Source organism: Nymphaea colorata, chromosome 1, assembly GCF_008831285.2.
Source record: "Nymphaea colorata isolate Beijing-Zhang1983 chromosome 1, ASM883128v2, whole genome shotgun sequence".
Classification (NCBI taxonomy): domain Eukaryota; kingdom Viridiplantae; phylum Streptophyta; class Magnoliopsida; order Nymphaeales; family Nymphaeaceae; genus Nymphaea; species Nymphaea colorata.
The window spans coordinates 17,627,822-17,644,911 of NC_045138.2; the positions used below are offsets into that span (position 1 = coordinate 17,627,822).

Sequence of the window (17,090 nt, forward strand, 5' to 3'; positions counted from 1 at the left end):
GCATTGGGTTCAGATGCAGCCATGAATCCTGGGAGCAAGGAGAAAAATAGATAAAACTTCCGCGCTCACTTGGACAGTGGACTGCTCTTCCTTTCACCGGGAATCAAATCCGATTCAAATACGATAAACATGTGTTATGAATTTAAATTGGATTTTGATATAGCGGACCACTTATATTTGGACTATTGACTAAAACTCATAGATCAGTCAACAGGGTCTAGGAAGTATAACTTCACACCATGAAATTACCATAATTTTGACTTGGAATTGGTGTGTGGCAGTTTTCGTCTTATTGCTGAGGGTACTTGATAACTGCAATACTATAAGTTGGCGATAAATCACTTCATAAATGTAAATGAGGATATAATTACGATTGTCCGTTTTATTATCAAATATATAACTTTCAAGAGTACGTTTAAAGTTAACTTGGTTTATTACTAAATTTTGCATGTTTAATTAAAAAATCGAAAAATATAACTAATAGGAATCTACCATTATGCTTTATAAACTTGAGAGGGAATATAATATATTCTTTTTTTTTTGTTGTGTATCTTGCATTAATAAATTAAAAAAAAAACAATAATTTAACGATTTAAATAAATAAGCATCTACTTTAGATATAGTTTTAATCTCATATTGATATTATGATTATCAATATAGATGAGCACATTCACTCCATCTAATGATTTGAAATTTTAATTTTTGTTGAAATTGTTTAAATTACCTCGAAGGCGTAGTGGCAAGGGCGTATTGTAGCTGGTCAGAAAGACACTACCATGAAAACACATCGTTGATTCAATTCCTATAAATGCTATTCATTTAAGACCACCAACAGTAGGTCACAACACTCTTTATCATTATTTAAACGCTCGGTTGACTTCTTATCTAGTAAAGTATTTAAATCATTTTATTACATTAACTGTTAAATTATTTTAGTGACAATCCTAAAATTGTTGGTGACTAACTGTGCATGACACATACAGTGCTTTTAACATAAACAAGGTAATTGTCATTGTCATGGGCTCACTTTCTTCAGCCATGCGGCCAATGATAACACCTCCATTGTAACCCTAAAAGGGTAAAAAGGTGTGCAGATAACTTGCAAATAGTGAGTGCATGCATGACAACCGGTATCAAGGCCCAGGTTTGATCATCTGGCACAGTGGGGCGTGAGGAATTTGAGAACTTCTGTATGCTCTTGAAAAGTACCTCAAGGTAAACCAAATTTACGACGATGTTTCTAACTGATGATGCCATGTAGTGGTGGGAGAGTTGTCGAAACTCGCTTCGGCGATTTTATGTAAGTAAAATTGAGATTTCTTCTATACCTATTTGCTTATATTGTTTTTGTGATGAATGCAATTTATGCTTAGTTATTACAAGAACATTCATCCATTTCCTTGTGATCTTTGATGTTAAAGAAATTGACTTTAAGAAAATGAGCCAGTGACAATTATGTAAGGCAAAAATCCTTTTAAATGTGCTCTTCCATGCTTCCTGAAAATTTGATTTTTTTGGTTTTATAATCATTACTGAAAAAAGAACATACCGAAATTAGGGAACATCGATGCTAAAATATCGCGATATTTTCCCCCGCTCACGAGAGCGACGGACATCTACGGTCGCCGTAAGAGAGAGAGAGAGAGAGAGTGAGGGGGAAATGCAGAAGAAAGAGCAGAGTAAGGGCTCCGCCGGAGCTGCAGGAGGCGGCACAACCGCCTCCGGAGCCAAGAGGGGACGACCCTTCGGAAGCACCACCGGTAGCTCCTCCCTGCTGGCCGCTCACGGCGACTCCGCCGCCCCGTCGACGCTCCTCGGCCCCTCCCTCCACGTCCAGAGCTCCTTCGCAGGTCAGTCCCCCCAACCCTAAAATGAGAACGCGTACTTCTTCATTTCCCTTGACCAAATACGTCGATCTATGCATGAGAGTTTACCCAGTACGGCGCCGCCGGAAGTTCTTTTGGTGCTCATTCTCGCAGTTGAACACAGAAACCCTAGAAAAACCCTCGTCCTATTATCGCCCTGGAGTGCGCGGTTTTGCAATATTAGTAAACTTTGCAACATTTTTGCGCAATGTAAAGGTAATTTTGGCACAATTTGCTTTTGACTCGGCAGGGTGTTTCTTTTTTGTCTTTTCGTAATCCAGTTGTATTGAACAAAGTAATTTCTTCTAAAAACAAAAGTTAATCCTTGAATACAACGAAGAAGCAGGGTTTATGTAGAAACATTCTCTGAACAAATAAATTTTGTCGATAAAATTCTAAACTTTCAGTTAGTACATCTGAAACATTTTTTTATCGAACTTGTGTACTGAAATTTTATGTCGACAATATACCTCCTCAAATTTCTAAATAGTATAACTAGGATGCAGGCCACTTATAGAAACACTACATGAAATAATTGAATTTTTTTGATAAAATTCTGAGTTAGCAAATCTGAAAACCTTTTTCTTGAACTTGTGGACTGAGATTTTTATTTCTAACACATACCGCCTTAAATTTCTGAAAGACTTGTCAATGGCAGAGAAGATGGTAGCCATGAGCAACTCTCTGAATGTAAGTAATTGTAACGAGTCCAACGATGTAAAGCAACCAAATACAATGATGCTAGACAGGTTATATTTAGTTCATATGCTTGTCAACGAACAAAAAACTGTGTCACTAATGTTTTTGATATCGAACTAGGACTACTGTTAAATTCACGTGAAGGTTGGGAGTGCTTGATTGGGTACTTTTTGTTAACGTTCTCTTTTTCCTTTTATCGGCGCATTATTTTTTTTGGTTGTCTTCATTTATATGAATTTGTGAATTTTCATAATTCCTGGTTACAGATCAGAACAATAAAAGGATAGTATTAGCTTTGCAAAGCGGGATAAAGAGTGAATTAACATGGGCTCTGAACACGCTGACATTGCTCTCCTTCAAAGAGAAGGACGATATCAGGAGGGATGCGACTCCCCTTGCGAAAATTCCAGGATTGCTGGACGCTCTCCTGCAAGTTGTAGGTGTTGTTGGAATTCTGCTTCTCCAATTTGGCTGCCTGTTATGAAATACTGTTTCTTTTATATAGTATGATAGTGTCTATTTTATCCTGGCTCTTGTTACCTCTGGATATCTGTCTTGAGATAAATGTTCAACATTTGCAAACTTTAGACATTTATCCTACAGGTTGGTTTATTGGTTTGAGTAACATGTCATACAGGTGCGAGAAATAGGAAAAGTTATAATGAAATATCCCTATACATCTAGTCAAGTTGGTTATATAGTCTAGGTTTTTACGAGGCTCTGAGGGATTGAATCATTGGCACATAGGGATCAAGTTCTGTGAGATTGTGAGTTTTGTAGAGTGCAGTCGCTTGAAATATAAGTAATGCCTCCATGTCCTGAAGCGAATTATGGGAGAACATGTTTTGAGCTAATACCTAAGTTACATGTGTGCGCCACAACTGGTGAAGCACCCGAGTCGACTTGGGTGCAGGTGCGGCCTGACATGGCACCTGACTCGGTTTGACTGAGTTGGGTTTGCTGACTGCACTTGCTCTTGTTTTTTCTTGTTTTCTTTTTCATTTTTTTCTTCTCTTATCTTTTACCTCATTTTTTTGCCCTCTTTTTTCTTTCCTCCCCCATTTTATTTAATGAAACTTTGAAATTTGTATGAGATAAAGGTAATATTGACAAAAAAATTTAACAATATAGACAAATAAAATTACTTGTATAAGAGACTATATATATATATATATATATATATATATATATATATATATATATATAGATGTATGCCCTCGCCGCACCTGCACCCAATTTTTTTTTGGAACTTGCTGCATCCTACACCCCGCACCCATGTGACATAGGCTAATACTTGAGAGTTTATTTTCCTTGGTTTAATTTTCTGGAGATGGATTTTGTATTTCAAGTAATCCTGATGATGCTATGCATAGACCTAGAATATGAACTTCCCTTTCTATGGAGTCTGAACAAACATGAATAAATTTCGAGCTCACCTGGTTTGGTCTGCTCCATGTGACCTGAAAAGTGGGGGGCTTGGGGGGGTGGGGGTGAGAGAGGAAAAAGACAACTTTGGATATTCGTGTCAGATCAGTGTACAGCAACCAATGTATAGACTATATTACCAAATGCAGATTCTTGATTGCTTATACAACTTGCCTTGAGTACTCTAATTCCGTAATTTTGGCATCAGATGGGCTTAGTTTCGTGCAATTGGATGACTGTATATTTAGGTTCATTGATTTTTCCACAAGGGGTATGCCTTATTTATGTCTATATTCATTTCATGCATGTGTTTGCAATCCTTATTCGGTATATGGTCAGAAATATGCATCTATATGTGTTGCACTGTAAGATTTCAACTCCTGCTAAGATTGTTAGAATGTTACCATCATTCTACCATTTGCTAATATGTTCTCTTGTTTATTACTTTGTTTAAGAAAATCATGTTTGTTTCTGCAACTTGTCTCATTCTTCCATATTTGTTGAATACAATTGTCTTATTCTTGCACAGGTAGATGATTGGCGTGATGTAGCTTATCCTAAAGATGCTTTAAGGCCTAGCAGGATCAGAACGCTGGGTGCTAATTGTGTTGTCAGTGGCTTTGGGTTTGAGTATGATGCATTGGGCTCAAGTGATACAGTCTCTAGCCTAAGGTAACCTTAACCATAAATTTCCTTCTGACTCCCATTCTTTAACATTCTTAAATTTCTTTTGATGTATGAATACTGGAGAAACTTAAACTTCTGCAGCTCCAAAGCTGGTCCAGCGAATTCAAAGGGAACAACTGATAAAGGCTCAGAAAACCAGCCTTTGCAATGGTGGTCTCAGGATGACGTTCTATTTAACCTAGATGAAGATGGACGGGCGGAAAGGCAACAATGTGCTGTTGCTGCTTCAAATATAATCCGCAATTTCTCCTTTATGCCTGAAAATGAGACTATTATGGCCCAGCATAGACACTGCTTGGAAACTGTCTTTCAGTGCATAAATGACCATCTCACTGGTAAGACACAGCTTGTTTTAAATTTGAGTTTGCCGTGTCCCTTAGTGTAAAACATCATTGAGGATTATCAGGTAGCAGATCGTATGTCCTTTCAGTTGACTTTTGTTAAATGGTTGAAAAACGCTGGTGTTTGTATCACTGATATTTTGAAAATATCAAGATATTTTCTGCATTCTTAAACTAGCTGATGTTATTGACAAAATGACGTGTACATTGCTAAAAAAAGGAATACCACAGCAAAAGCACAAATATCTTTATAGAAATTATGTGTTTTAAATATATATTTTTTACCTTTTGTTTCTTTTAATAAAAAAATTACCGAGAATTTCCCAATGTTTTTATCAGAAAAGTAGTAGAAACGCTTCATGAATTTTTTATTATCCTTTAAATGTTTTAACTTTTTGAATAACCTATTTTCTTGAGATCTTTATGAGCAAAAAAATTTAAAAACTGAGAGAAAAGCTTTCCTAAAAATTACGGAGAACGATATCTGTACTATGGTTTGTATTACTTTGAGTGTTATTAGCATGCGCTGGTGCTTTTGGAATTTTAATAGTAATTCTCTAAGTCAGCAGGGCGTGGAAGGATAGATACTCATGAATGGTTTCGATATGTGTCTGCCACATGATGAAGTTCTTTTTACATCTATGCAGAGGATGAGGAACTGGTCACGAATGCACTTGAAACAATTGTCAATTTGGCTCCATTGCTGGATCTTCGGATATTCAGTTCATCAAAGGCATCTTATATAGAAGTAACGTAAGTCAAGTTATTGTTTTTCTCGGTTGTCATTTTTTATGCTGTTATTGGGTAACAATCTCTATGGCAAAACCAGAGAGAAGGATGCTGTTCAAGCAATTATGGGGATGCTGAACTCTCCAATCAAGGCTTGGCACTTGGCAGCCTCTGAATTGCTTGGAAGATTGATAATAAATCCAGATAATGAGCCCTTCCTACTTCCCTTTTTTCCCCAGGTCAGTGTGGTCAGATTATTTTCTTTATAGCTGAGCGTCATTCTGGTCATGCAACCATTTATTGAATGAGTATTGATTTCATAATTATGATATCCTCTGCATGTATGGTCATATTCTGGATGGGAATTGCAGATATACAAGCGTTTGGTCGACATTCTAAGCATGCCAGCAGCTGATGCACAGGCAGCAGCAGTGGCTTCACTTTTTAACTTGGTAGAAGTTAACATGGATTGCCGGCTGAGGCTTGCAAGTGAGAGATGGTGAGAAAATCTTGCTGCGGAAAGTGTGTTCTACATATATGTTTGATTACAGTGTATTAGTTCCTATATAAAAGTCCAGTAACTCATCTAGCTACAACATGTTGGTAAGAGACTGCCATTTGATCAAAGCTGCCTGAGTCTTGGAGTACAGCGATCATACTCTCTTAGTCAATCTTGCGTCACTAACTATCCTATTGGTAAATTGATTTTCAATTTATGTAGGGCAATTGAGCGGCTGCTTAGGGTAATCAGGCAACCACATCCTGTGCCAGAGGTTTCAAGAAAGGCTGCCATGATATTGGAGAGCCTCGCTTCCGAGCCACAAAACAGAGCTGTTCTTTTGGCACATGAGAATACCTTTGCGGAGATGCTGTTCTCAGATAGCAGGCACTCTGATTCTTTTGCACGGATTCTTTATGAGTTGACATCAAGGCCAAATACCCGAGTTGCTGCAGCTCGTGGAGTATGGGGCATGTAAAAATAGCTGCGGTGTCTGCTTCTGCAAAACTTGCAATGTTGCCAAGGTGCACAAGTAGACAATGACTTCTTTGTTGAGCTGTTGCTTCAATGTACATAATAATTTCGCAGTGCACAATATTCTTTTCAACCACAAATAATTTCAGCTGAACTAAATCTCGATTTCTTAAACTTGTCTTCACCTTTGGAGACATGCTTTGTGGTGTCTTGGCATTTTTAACTCCTTGTAGTGCTGTTCTATTTGATGAAACATTGGGGTTCAACCATTTATTAATTTGGACTTTCCCAATTTTTACCAGGGGAAACATCATGAGATGTGCTGGCTTCGGTTCACAGCTTAAAAAGGCTATGCACTATATCAACTTAGAGTAGGACACGAGTATATAACATCCTGAAGATTTCTCAAAATCTTTGATGTAAGTCTATTCTGAAGTCCTTCTACATGCAGGGAGTGTTGCCTTAGATATGATAGAAAAGACTGGAGCAGCAATTTACATATAAAGACAGTTGATAAGTGTTCAGCTGAATGTACCAATGATTTTGAAGCTAATGGAATTTGTCATTGCACTGCATGGATAATTAAATTGATGATTTAAAATCACTTGAATCAGTTTCCTTTTTCACTTGTGAGCTCACCTCTTGGTTGACAGACCGACCTTTTTTTTCTTTTGATGCCTTTGATTTCTGAAGAGCATTGACCCACCATTAGCTATTATGACTAAATTGCTAACCAACTCTTTCTTCTGTCATTATTTGTTGGCTATAGCCAAGTAACTTCTTCTAGAACCTAATGAATTTTTGTTGTTTGTAGTAAATTCCTTTAAACCCCCATTCTGCATAAACCATAATGTGAGTCTGTTTACCCATGACTCTCTCATAGGTCATACAGGGCAATTAAATAAAACAGTATATAACATCTTATGTGACATAATAGCTAATTGCTGATACTAGATGCTTAAACAGTGCTATGTGTTTGGTCCTTACAAAGCTATCGTCTAAAACATAAATGGATGAAACGAATGACATTTTCGGTCTTGCATCTGGACAGTAACGAATTTGTTGGTCGGAAAATGACAACTAATCCATGTGCACGTTTTGACATTCGCTAAACTAACCCTTAACAGAAGAAAGCAAGCCGTTAAGCATCATCTGTTTGCGGTAAGCTTGTTCAACGTCCTTTTCTTGCTATGTACCATTGAGTATTTAATATTGTATTTTCTTTTTCTTGGGTGACCCACTTGTCCCCGAAGTAAAATATCAAACAACATTCAAGGACAGTTTTATGACCAAGTTGCCTAGACATTACCTACGCACTCAATCTTTTATTCAGGTCGGGTGGGGAAATCTGAGAAACGTCTGGATGTTTTTATTATGGTGCCTGCTATATTATGCAACCGTTATTTGTAAGCAACCGGAATTCTAGAGGTTTATCCCTTTGTTTCTCTTAAATACCTTTTCACTCTGTTTTGGAGTGAGTTGCCAGCAAGTATCTTTTACCCTGTTTATGAGATGAAGATGGGAGGGTTTGTGAACATCCTCCGCAGGATGTAGCTGAAAAGGTGGCTTGATGTAGCTGAGAAGGTGTCTTACTTTAATCTCAGTTTCCAATTGTGGCTTCTGAGGAGTTTTGATTGAAAAAATTATGGCTTCTGATTAGTTGGCTATTCCTTCAGGTTATTCCATAAGATCCCCAGTTACCTGTGGTCTCACAAGAATTATTGCTTCTTGACAAATATAAATGTGCAATAGTTGACCCTTCATGCAATTGCTTGGTTCGTGTTTGAGTTGGATTTCAGAATATTTGGGCGGTCCATTATCGTTGAACCACCTTTGAAGGGTTAGCTTAATATGTTCAACATAGTTTCAGGGAATAGACTATGGCGTAAGATGCATTTTAGAAATTTCATTGAAGATTGATTTATTGCTCTTCCAGAAGAGGTTATTGAAGAATAAACTGTAATCTTGTTAATCTGAATTTGCTTTATCCCTACAAAAATGTAGAAAATTATATTACAAAAAAACTTGCAGCTTCTCCGCTAGTGATGCCGTTGTTTTCCTCTTCTCCGACAGGTTACCTACTATGGTGTTCTCTTTGTAACAGGCATATGTAAGTGGTACTTTTCATTTTGTAAATGAGATACGGTTTTGATTACACATCTTCATGAAAAAGACATGTTGGAAGTTACAGATGAAATTGTGAATAGGGTTGAAAGAAGGAGATATCCGGCACGACTTGACTATTGCAGAGGCATCTGTGGGAATATATTTCTTAATAAAGCACTTTCTAGCTATGAATTGGTCAACAGCATGATTCATCCTAACACGAAATATGTTGTCGTGATACTCGGTGTAAATGACCTCCAACTGCACCTTCGTGGATGTTGGTCGAGAATACAAGTGAGTTGAATGAACATACGAGCTTGTCAACTTCATGGTGTTGGACACGTTTTCTTGAAATTGATTGGTTTCACATGTTGACCGATTCTTCTTCATGTCTGATCTCCCCTTTGCTCCAGGAAGCCTTTGACTCCATGGGATAGATGTGGATTTGGTTCTCTTTTTAACAAGCATTTAGTTAGCATTGGTATCCTCAATCATGCTTGATATAAATGTTAACAAATTGACATCATTCTAAAAAATTTTGGTACAAGACTACTTGGAACTTGGAAGTAAGCACTGCCGTAGTCCAATTGGAGAAGGACATCATTAAAAGAAATTTCACTAGGATGAAGGTGAAAATGCTGCTGTGAGATCACTCATCCCGGTTTCAGCCTGTAGCAGTTGTGCTTATAACAGACAAATTGACAAGAAGATTGAACGCCAAGTTTGGATCAGCAAGAAATCAATGGGTACCTCAAAAGGGATCTGCTTGTTCTCTGATTGCTTTGCTGACAGTGACATGATCATAATCTTGAAGGATAATTCAATAGCCAAAGGGGAAAATCCGGTGGTGAACTATTGTTTGAGCAGCAGTAGACCGTTCAGTGGTCCTGAGTTCTCCAATGAACAGGAGAAAGGACTTGCAGATCCTTCAGTCTCCCCCCTCCGTCCTGAACTCCGGCGAGAGCAGCGGTGAAACCTTAGTTCTGAGGTTGCAAGATCTTGGTGCAATCCACAATGCAGTAGAACTGCTCCCTGGCAAGAGATCGGACAAGCTTCATGTACACACTCAACTCCACCAGCCCTTCCTGCAATGCTCTGTCCAATTTCTGCATCACGTCTTCTATGGCTAGATCAGCAGCAGAGCTCTCCAGCACCACTCTCGACTTCCTGTCCACGCACTCGAAGATCTTCTCCACCTCCATCTCCCCGCTTCGGACCTCCTTCCTCTCTTCCAACCATTTCTGCAGGGAGTGTATCTGTGAGTTCATCAGTCCCATCCTCTCCTCGAGCCTCAGATTCTCGTGCTCGAGCTCCTTGATCCCATCTTCCAGCCGCTTGCGGCGGTCTTCGAGGTCAGATCGCTGGTTCAACAGATCGTTGGTTTCGGCAATGACTTGCCGGCGGAAGCCGGAGATGTCGTAGATGAGCGCGAGCGCCAGCCGGTCGATGGCCTCTTGCTTCGAGACGTGAGAAGGAAGTGAGAGGCTGAAACCTGTAGTAGTGGTAGCAGCGGAGTCGTTGGTGGTGGTGGTGGGGAGGAGAGGTGAATATAGGTGGAATACGCGCTGAAGGTTGCGGACGAGGCCGACGAGGTTGGCTCGACGGTGGCACCAGGTGAGAAGGTAAGGGGTGAAGACAGCGCGGGTGGCGCTGTTCACGAAAGGGTGGTCCTCAGTTATGGCGGCGGCGGCGGTTTGAGAGACGTAGACGAGAGGGGGTCCGGAAGGGTAAGTGGGAAGGAGCCAAATGGTGAGAGGAGTGGCGGCGATGGTGCCTGTGGCGACGAGGAGGTAGAAGGTGGCGCCGTCGTCGGTGGTGAAGTGGGAGGCACGAGGGGAAAGGGAAGGGAACTCGTTGAAGAGGGAGAGGAGGTGGGAGATGATGAGCCGCTTGCACTTGTGGTCGGGGTAGCAGAGGGAGAATGGGCCACTTCCGGCGAAGGCCGTGGCTATGAACTGCGCTGCAGATGGAGCCATGGCTCTCAGAGAGAGAGAGAGGTGCCATATGGTAGTAACGTGGGAAAATTTTTAAAGGGAGATGCTCTGCAACTACTGACCACCAACCTCTACCGACTCCACGCTTCTGCGATACCAAGCTTAGTTTATCGTCTGCAACAGGTTTTAGATGAAGTTTGCTTAAAAAAACATGACTGCTCTCGTTTACAATTGATTGCGTCAATGTTAAGAAAGTTGAATTTTATATCGAATGGGCAAAGCTATGCGCTATCTGCTAATTCAGCAACTCAGCTGAATCGCTTGGAAATTAATTAATATATTTATTCTTAATTAAATAAATAATGATAAAAGTTTAACTAAGAATTAGACTATTCAAAAACGTGCAAAACATAACGATTACTGAATCGAATTAAATAAAAGCCAATTCAGGCGAATTTCTTGTAACACCGAAGTTCAGAATGCAAGAAGAGTCCAGTGCTGCCATTAAATTTTCAAAGTAAATCTCTTTTTAAGTGCACAGTGACCCGGTCGGCCCCTCTCCTCCGAAGTTCCGTATCCATCATTTCATCCTAAGTTTATGATTGACCCTCCCAACGGATTGATTCATCATGGTTTATTTCTGGACTTTTCTCGGATTCAAAAAGATGCGCGACAGTTCGTCGAAACAAGAGAAGCACACGCTTTTTGTGAAAAAATACGATATGGTGGTCGACTAGTAAGAAATTACACAATTGAATCTCTTTTAGGCTTTCTAATTTTTACTCGATGCGTAAATATGAGCATTGAATGAATGCAAGAACAGAATTCCGATTTTATATAAATCAATATTGAATAGACAGGCAATGGGCTTAAGTCGTTCCACTTTGGGACGGCTTTTTGTTTTTTCAAGATTTGTGAAACTTAGAGCGTGAAATTGATAATGCAGTCTTGTTTTTTGAAAAACAACAAATCTCAGATTCAATACATTTCTTGGTTTTCTTTAACTACTTATTTGTTTAAAAATTATCTCTAATGTGTTATGAATATTTCGATGTACGTTATCTGAGGGTCACCAACAATTAGACCTTACGAAATTTACCACAATTAGTTGGTAGTGTCAAACCACTTTCTTTCATCAAATTTCTGTCCGTATCAATGTTATATCCTTACAAGACATTAAAATTAGAAGAAACCCGTTCGGACCCAGTTCAGATCCACCATTTACCACAAACTATCTTATTTGAATCTCTCCTGTGACTGGTATAAGATCTGTCTAACTGCATATGACAAACCCACTTTGGATTCGGTTCTCTTTGAACCCGTTTGGTAAATATAACTGTTTTATAAATCTACCTTTGAAGTTGAGCACATTCATGAAACACTTTTTAAGTGTTTTATGGATTTATTTGTTGAGCTTCCCCGCTTTCTCATTTGATGGCCCGGAAATTCATGTAGGCAGTGGATTTTTCTCTTATTTTGGATCCAAACGAAGGGCTAATTTATCCGGTAAGCACTTGTGCAGAAAACATGGATTTTTTATCCGTGAGAAAAGAGTCGGTTCTTGAGGGATCGAATCGACTTGTTTCCTTGGATTTATTGTCTGCCCTGAGGCATCCACTGGAACCGTGGACCGTCTGTCAGCGTAGCTGCAGCATACCTACGCCTTCGACCTCCACCTCGCTCTCAGGCGCGTTCGGAGCAGAACAGCCTCGCCGTTCTCTCCCGCAAGGTAGGCGTCACTTCTCCTCTATCTTTCTCTCGCGTTCGGCTCTTTGTGTTTGTTGAAGATCATCCTCTGCCTCTCTCTCTCTCTCTCTTTCCATTCCTCTCCCTATATCTGCTGATGGTCATCCATGCCTCTTCACTCTCTCTCCCTGTCTTATGGGCGGGAGTGGCAGGCCGTTGAGGTCTGCCCGATTCTTTGGAATCAGATTCATGTGAAGAGTCAGATAAGGGTTTCTCTTCAGAGCTGCTGGAGTATTGTTGGTCCCTGTTTTTGGTTGCAGAGAAATCATATGTAGCATATACAAGGAGAAGGGGGAGGCTGCATTCATTCTTCTGGTCGATCCAGGCTTTAGCTGCTGCATCTCTGTCCCGCCGGCAGCCTAACATCGGGGAACCACCTCATAACTATTGCCTCGGGCTACCTGAGAGAGTATGCAGAGTCTAAGGAGCAAGGCGAGCGTCGTATGGCGCCTTCAACCACCATTCTCCCTCTTAATCTCACGGTCGAAAACAACCTCATCCTTCTCTGATAGAAATGGGGGAAGAGTGGCAGATGCTTTCAACAATACTAGCGACAGCAACGAGTGGAATGAGGCCTGGGAGTCCTCTTGGTTGCCAGAGGACGTCGTGGCGCAGAGCAGGGCCCCCTGGGAGGTTGATGTCCACGCTGACTTCACCGCCGCCGAGCAACCTGTTGTCTTTCCTTCCCAGCTCGACTCAGATACCAGGGCCTTCGTGGAAGAGATGAGCGAGAATTGGAATCAGCGTCGGGGCTCCAAGAAGCCTGTAGAGAGGTCGGCGCCTCCAGGTTTCACACTATCGGAGAAAGACCCATTGAAGGACTACAGGATTCGGAAGCAGGCAGTCCATGCTGCTTTGTGGATGAAGGAGATAGAGAAGGAGCTAGAGGCGAAGCTGGGGACGCCCGCTGGCCGTGATGACATTGACAAGCTGCTCGATAGCTGCTCTGAGTGAGTTCTCTCCTATTTTCGTTCTTGTTTCCTTTCGTTGATGTTGGCTTTTGTCAGGGTTTTGGTGGATTTGGCAATGAGTGGCCTGTGTAACGATTTGAGTCTCTTATTGCTTTGTACCTGGTGCGAGTGACTTCTTTTGCTGGTGTAGGTGGTTCTAGTTCTTTGCACTTCTTGGAGGGTTATAATGTTGTTCCTTAGTTATTGCGTTTTTTTATCGTAAGTTGGTGCATTTTCGTGAACTAGCTGGTCAATTTTCTGTCTTATGTTCATTTTTATTTTACTTCTTTTTGGTGCTTTTCCTATCTTCCTTAATTCGTTTGTTGATTTTTATTTAGTTGCCCACGGTATTTGTGGTCCTCGCGTAGGTAAGGAGCACCGGTTGGCTTATTTTTCATGCAATACTTGTGTTAGCAAGCTCAAGCTTGAACGCGTATTTGTGTCTGTTTATCAGTTTGTTTCAGTGAATAAAGCATTAGGTCATGAAAACAATGAGATACTATCTCTAGCTATTTAGAGACTCGCGTGTGGCAATATGCATAATTCTACTGATTTATATGCGCCACCGTGAATGCCCAACTGATGGATCAGCCTGGAGTGAAATCTGACAAGAAGTATTGATATTTAAGAAGATTACAAGAATGATCTTGTGATTCTTATTTGATTTTTTGCTACTTATTATGCCAAAAGGTTCACTGTATTGCAACTTACTTTGCACTATTTGAAACCTTCCTCTTGTGTGGTTTCCTGGCGGGATGTGATTGCTGTGACGCTGCAGGTTTGAAAGTTTCACATCCTTCAAATGATTCAGGATTGTTGAAGCCCAAGTTGACCATTGGTATGGATGGCAAGATTAGTCTAGATTCCTGTGTTATGTTTGTTTCCCTCTCTCCATCACAGCATGATAGAGTTTATATTATGTCGTTTGTCATCTTATTGTTATAGCCTAGACACTCCTGAAGGGTAGAACAACCTTGTCGACAAGGTTCGACGGGGACCAGGGTGCAGGTACAGGACAGGGCTTGGATATGGTTTAGACTCATAGTTTGTATTTTTTGGGCATATTTTAATTTTTAGTACTTCTGTTAATAATCTATATTTCTAGACATGTATGTAATACACACACACACAAATGCTGCACCTGTATCCACACCCATGTAAGATTGGTTCTAGTTTCTAATATCAAGAGGCCAGTATAACAGCTTGTAAGCACTTTTTTTTTGTGTCAGAACACTATTGTCGTTACTGGCTTATGAACAACGTACCATGCTGAGCGCCTTCTTTGCCTGTGCCCATACACCTTCTGAACACATCGGATCACCCATTAAATTGTTATGTTGATGTCATTTTCTGCAACCTGCCAATGGATTTTGGGTGATGATGTTTCATTTCAACTTTTAAGCCAATGTGCACCTTTAGGCATGGTGGTAATTTCCACTAAGTCACTCCACCAGCAAACTATCCTCCATGTCACATAGGTGTTGGTGCAAATGTGGAAGCTGATGCTGGGTCTTCAGAGGTGAAGCAGATTGATATTATTATAGACATGAAAGTATATAATGCTAAACTAGTGAACCAACAAAGACATGATATCACATAAGGAACTAATTGACGAAGTAAAAAGGTTTGAGATAGCAAAATTGTGCAATGGTTAACAAGATATCAACAAAGACAAGCAAAAATATAGAAATGTGAAGAGATCAATGTTCAAATATAACATTATTAAGACAATCAAGTTCATGGCTCTTTTGTTCCATTATTATCATCAATGCTTTCAATGTCATCAGATCACCAACAGTACCAAAATCATCAAAAGAAGAAATAACAGCATTGTCTAAACCCATGTTAGAGTGTGAAATCAAGCTCCCTATTGAAGTCAAATTCTTGTGGGCCTACATTACAAAACTTGGATGATCAATAACACCAAAAGGTGAAGTTATGCACTATATCACATAATGAATCCAGTGTAAAACAAGAAACGTAATAAAATTAATAAACCAATAAATATATTACATAAATTTTTCTGCGAAATTACTCACAAATTAGAGGGGACGAAAACTCGATCCTCTGCATGTAGTGAGCCGTTCTTAATGTCATGTATCAGAGTACATATGCTCAACTTCTTTTACAACATGAAGATGTGGTAGGGTAATATAAAAATGTTGTTGGAATTTAATAATTTTAATCTGTTCACTGGAATATGTAATGTGAATGGCTTCATTTAATCTTCTTCCTCTAATTATCGTTTTATGGTCTTAGAACTGTGATATCTATGATATGATATTATACTTGCGATGCTGAGATCTCAAGTTCTCATTGGATGTAGGATATTTGACCAAGGGAGCAATGAAATTAAAGGTTACGAGGTTCCCAGTACATCCCAGTTCAACAATAAGCCTGAAGGATGGGAATCCACTTCAAAACCTCAAGATGGTAATGTGTTCAATCTGACACAAAAGGAAGATGATATTCTCCTCCAAGAATTCGAAAGGCGAATTGCTTTTACAAAGTTTCAGGTATACGTCCTCTCTCAACAAGTGTTTTTCTCTCATTTCTTCTTTGAAGAATAAACAGCACTATCACTTCTACCAACGCATTTTAACTGCTTTTCTTTCTACAGGTTGTAAGTTTTATCAAGTCTCATATATTTAGCCGTAGGAGGCCGGTGGATGGATGGAAATACATGATTGAAGAGTTGGGTCCAAATGCCAAAAGTGGTAAAGGTAGTATGGCGAGACTGCCAAGTTCGCCTGTACCACCAAATTAATCTTTGGGAAAGAAGGTTGTAATGAAGATGCATACAAAGGGCGGTAGTTCTTTGTTTTGTAATGTAATGAATGCTTTACATTCCCTATCTTTTTTTCTTGAAATAATACATTCTCTGTATCATCCTCTCATAGAGCACTTTAGGAAGCTAGAGAGCGGGAGACTTGATTCAGGGTCTTCATCTTATTCCTCTTCATCATCCTCCTCTTCACTACAGGTATCCTTACAGGTCCATCCGTTTCACCTTACTGTGTTGCCCAGAAACGAAAGCCTTCATATGATTGTCATTATACTCTCTTTAGTATACCAACAGCTTTTGAACAGCTACATTGTGCGACCCAAGTTGCTCAGCAATACAACCAGTTGGTGGCCACCCAAGATACTTTTTATGTTTCAGCATCTAAATCACTTCTTACCTGCCTCCCACTTCATGTGTGGCTTCTATTCCCTGATAGCACCAATCTTATGAGATCATCTCTCTCTCTCTCTCTCTCTCTCTGTGTGTGTGTGTGTGTGTGTGTGGAGCTGTGTATACTGTCTTTTTTATAAAGAGATTCAGCCTTGTGTATACTGTCTTTTTTTATGAGGAGATTCGATGCCATTTTCTAGTTTTGTTTAATGCCCAAGGATCATCCCACAAGCACCCCACTTAATAGGTCTTTTTTTTCAAGGTTTTTTTTTTTCGACATCAAGTAAGCCATGAACTTCACTAAATGCAATGTCAGTCCTGGGGAGAACCATTGATGCACATAAATCACGTATCTTGAGTATCAAATTGTTGATTTCCTTCAAGAAGGGCTTTTCGGTGAGTGAAATCCATCCGAAGAAAAGCTGAAGCTCGCCTATATGTGCCTCCGCCACTGTGAGCG

At 39.9% G+C, this 17,090-nt stretch overlaps 3 protein-coding genes across 4 annotated transcripts; 2 read left to right on the forward strand and 1 right to left on the reverse strand.

The window, feature by feature from the left end:
• The first annotated feature begins 1,607 nt into the window (after positions 1-1,607).
• LOC116248731 (armadillo repeat-containing protein LFR) lies at positions 1,608-7,306 on the forward strand. Its single transcript, XM_031621692.2, has 9 exons — positions 1,608-1,850; positions 2,831-3,000; positions 4,519-4,661; positions 4,758-5,011; positions 5,665-5,770; positions 5,847-5,985; positions 6,118-6,245; positions 6,468-6,769; positions 7,022-7,306. The coding sequence occupies exons 1-8, from the start codon at positions 1,661-1,663 to the stop codon at positions 6,721-6,723; spliced, it is 1,386 nt and encodes a 461-aa protein (XP_031477552.1). The 5' UTR covers positions 1,608-1,660; the 3' UTR covers positions 6,724-6,769; positions 7,022-7,306.
• A 1,330-nt stretch (positions 7,307-8,636) lies between these two features.
• On the reverse strand, positions 8,637-11,025 carry LOC116267747 (protein ELC-like). The gene has a single exon (XM_031649637.2). It carries the CDS (start codon positions 10,799-10,801, stop codon positions 9,803-9,805), a length of 999 nt encoding a protein of 332 aa, XP_031505497.1. The 5' UTR covers positions 10,802-11,025; the 3' UTR covers positions 8,637-9,802.
• A 1,310-nt stretch (positions 11,026-12,335) lies between these two features.
• Positions 12,336-16,393, forward strand: LOC116247678 (protein GAMETE CELL DEFECTIVE 1, mitochondrial). 2 transcript variants are annotated; one of them, XM_031619932.2, is made up of 4 exons: positions 12,336-12,488; positions 12,766-13,455; positions 15,782-15,971; positions 16,076-16,393. In XM_031619932.2, exons 2-4 carry the CDS (start codon positions 12,917-12,919, stop codon positions 16,220-16,222), a joined length of 876 nt encoding a protein of 291 aa, XP_031475792.1. In that variant the 5' UTR covers positions 12,336-12,488; positions 12,766-12,916; the 3' UTR covers positions 16,223-16,393. The 2 variants fall into 2 exon arrangements, with proteins under 2 accessions (XP_031475792.1, XP_031475799.1); XM_031619939.2 differs by having other exon boundaries at positions 12,368-12,488; positions 12,658-13,455.
• Positions 16,394-17,090: the final 697 nt, after the last annotated feature.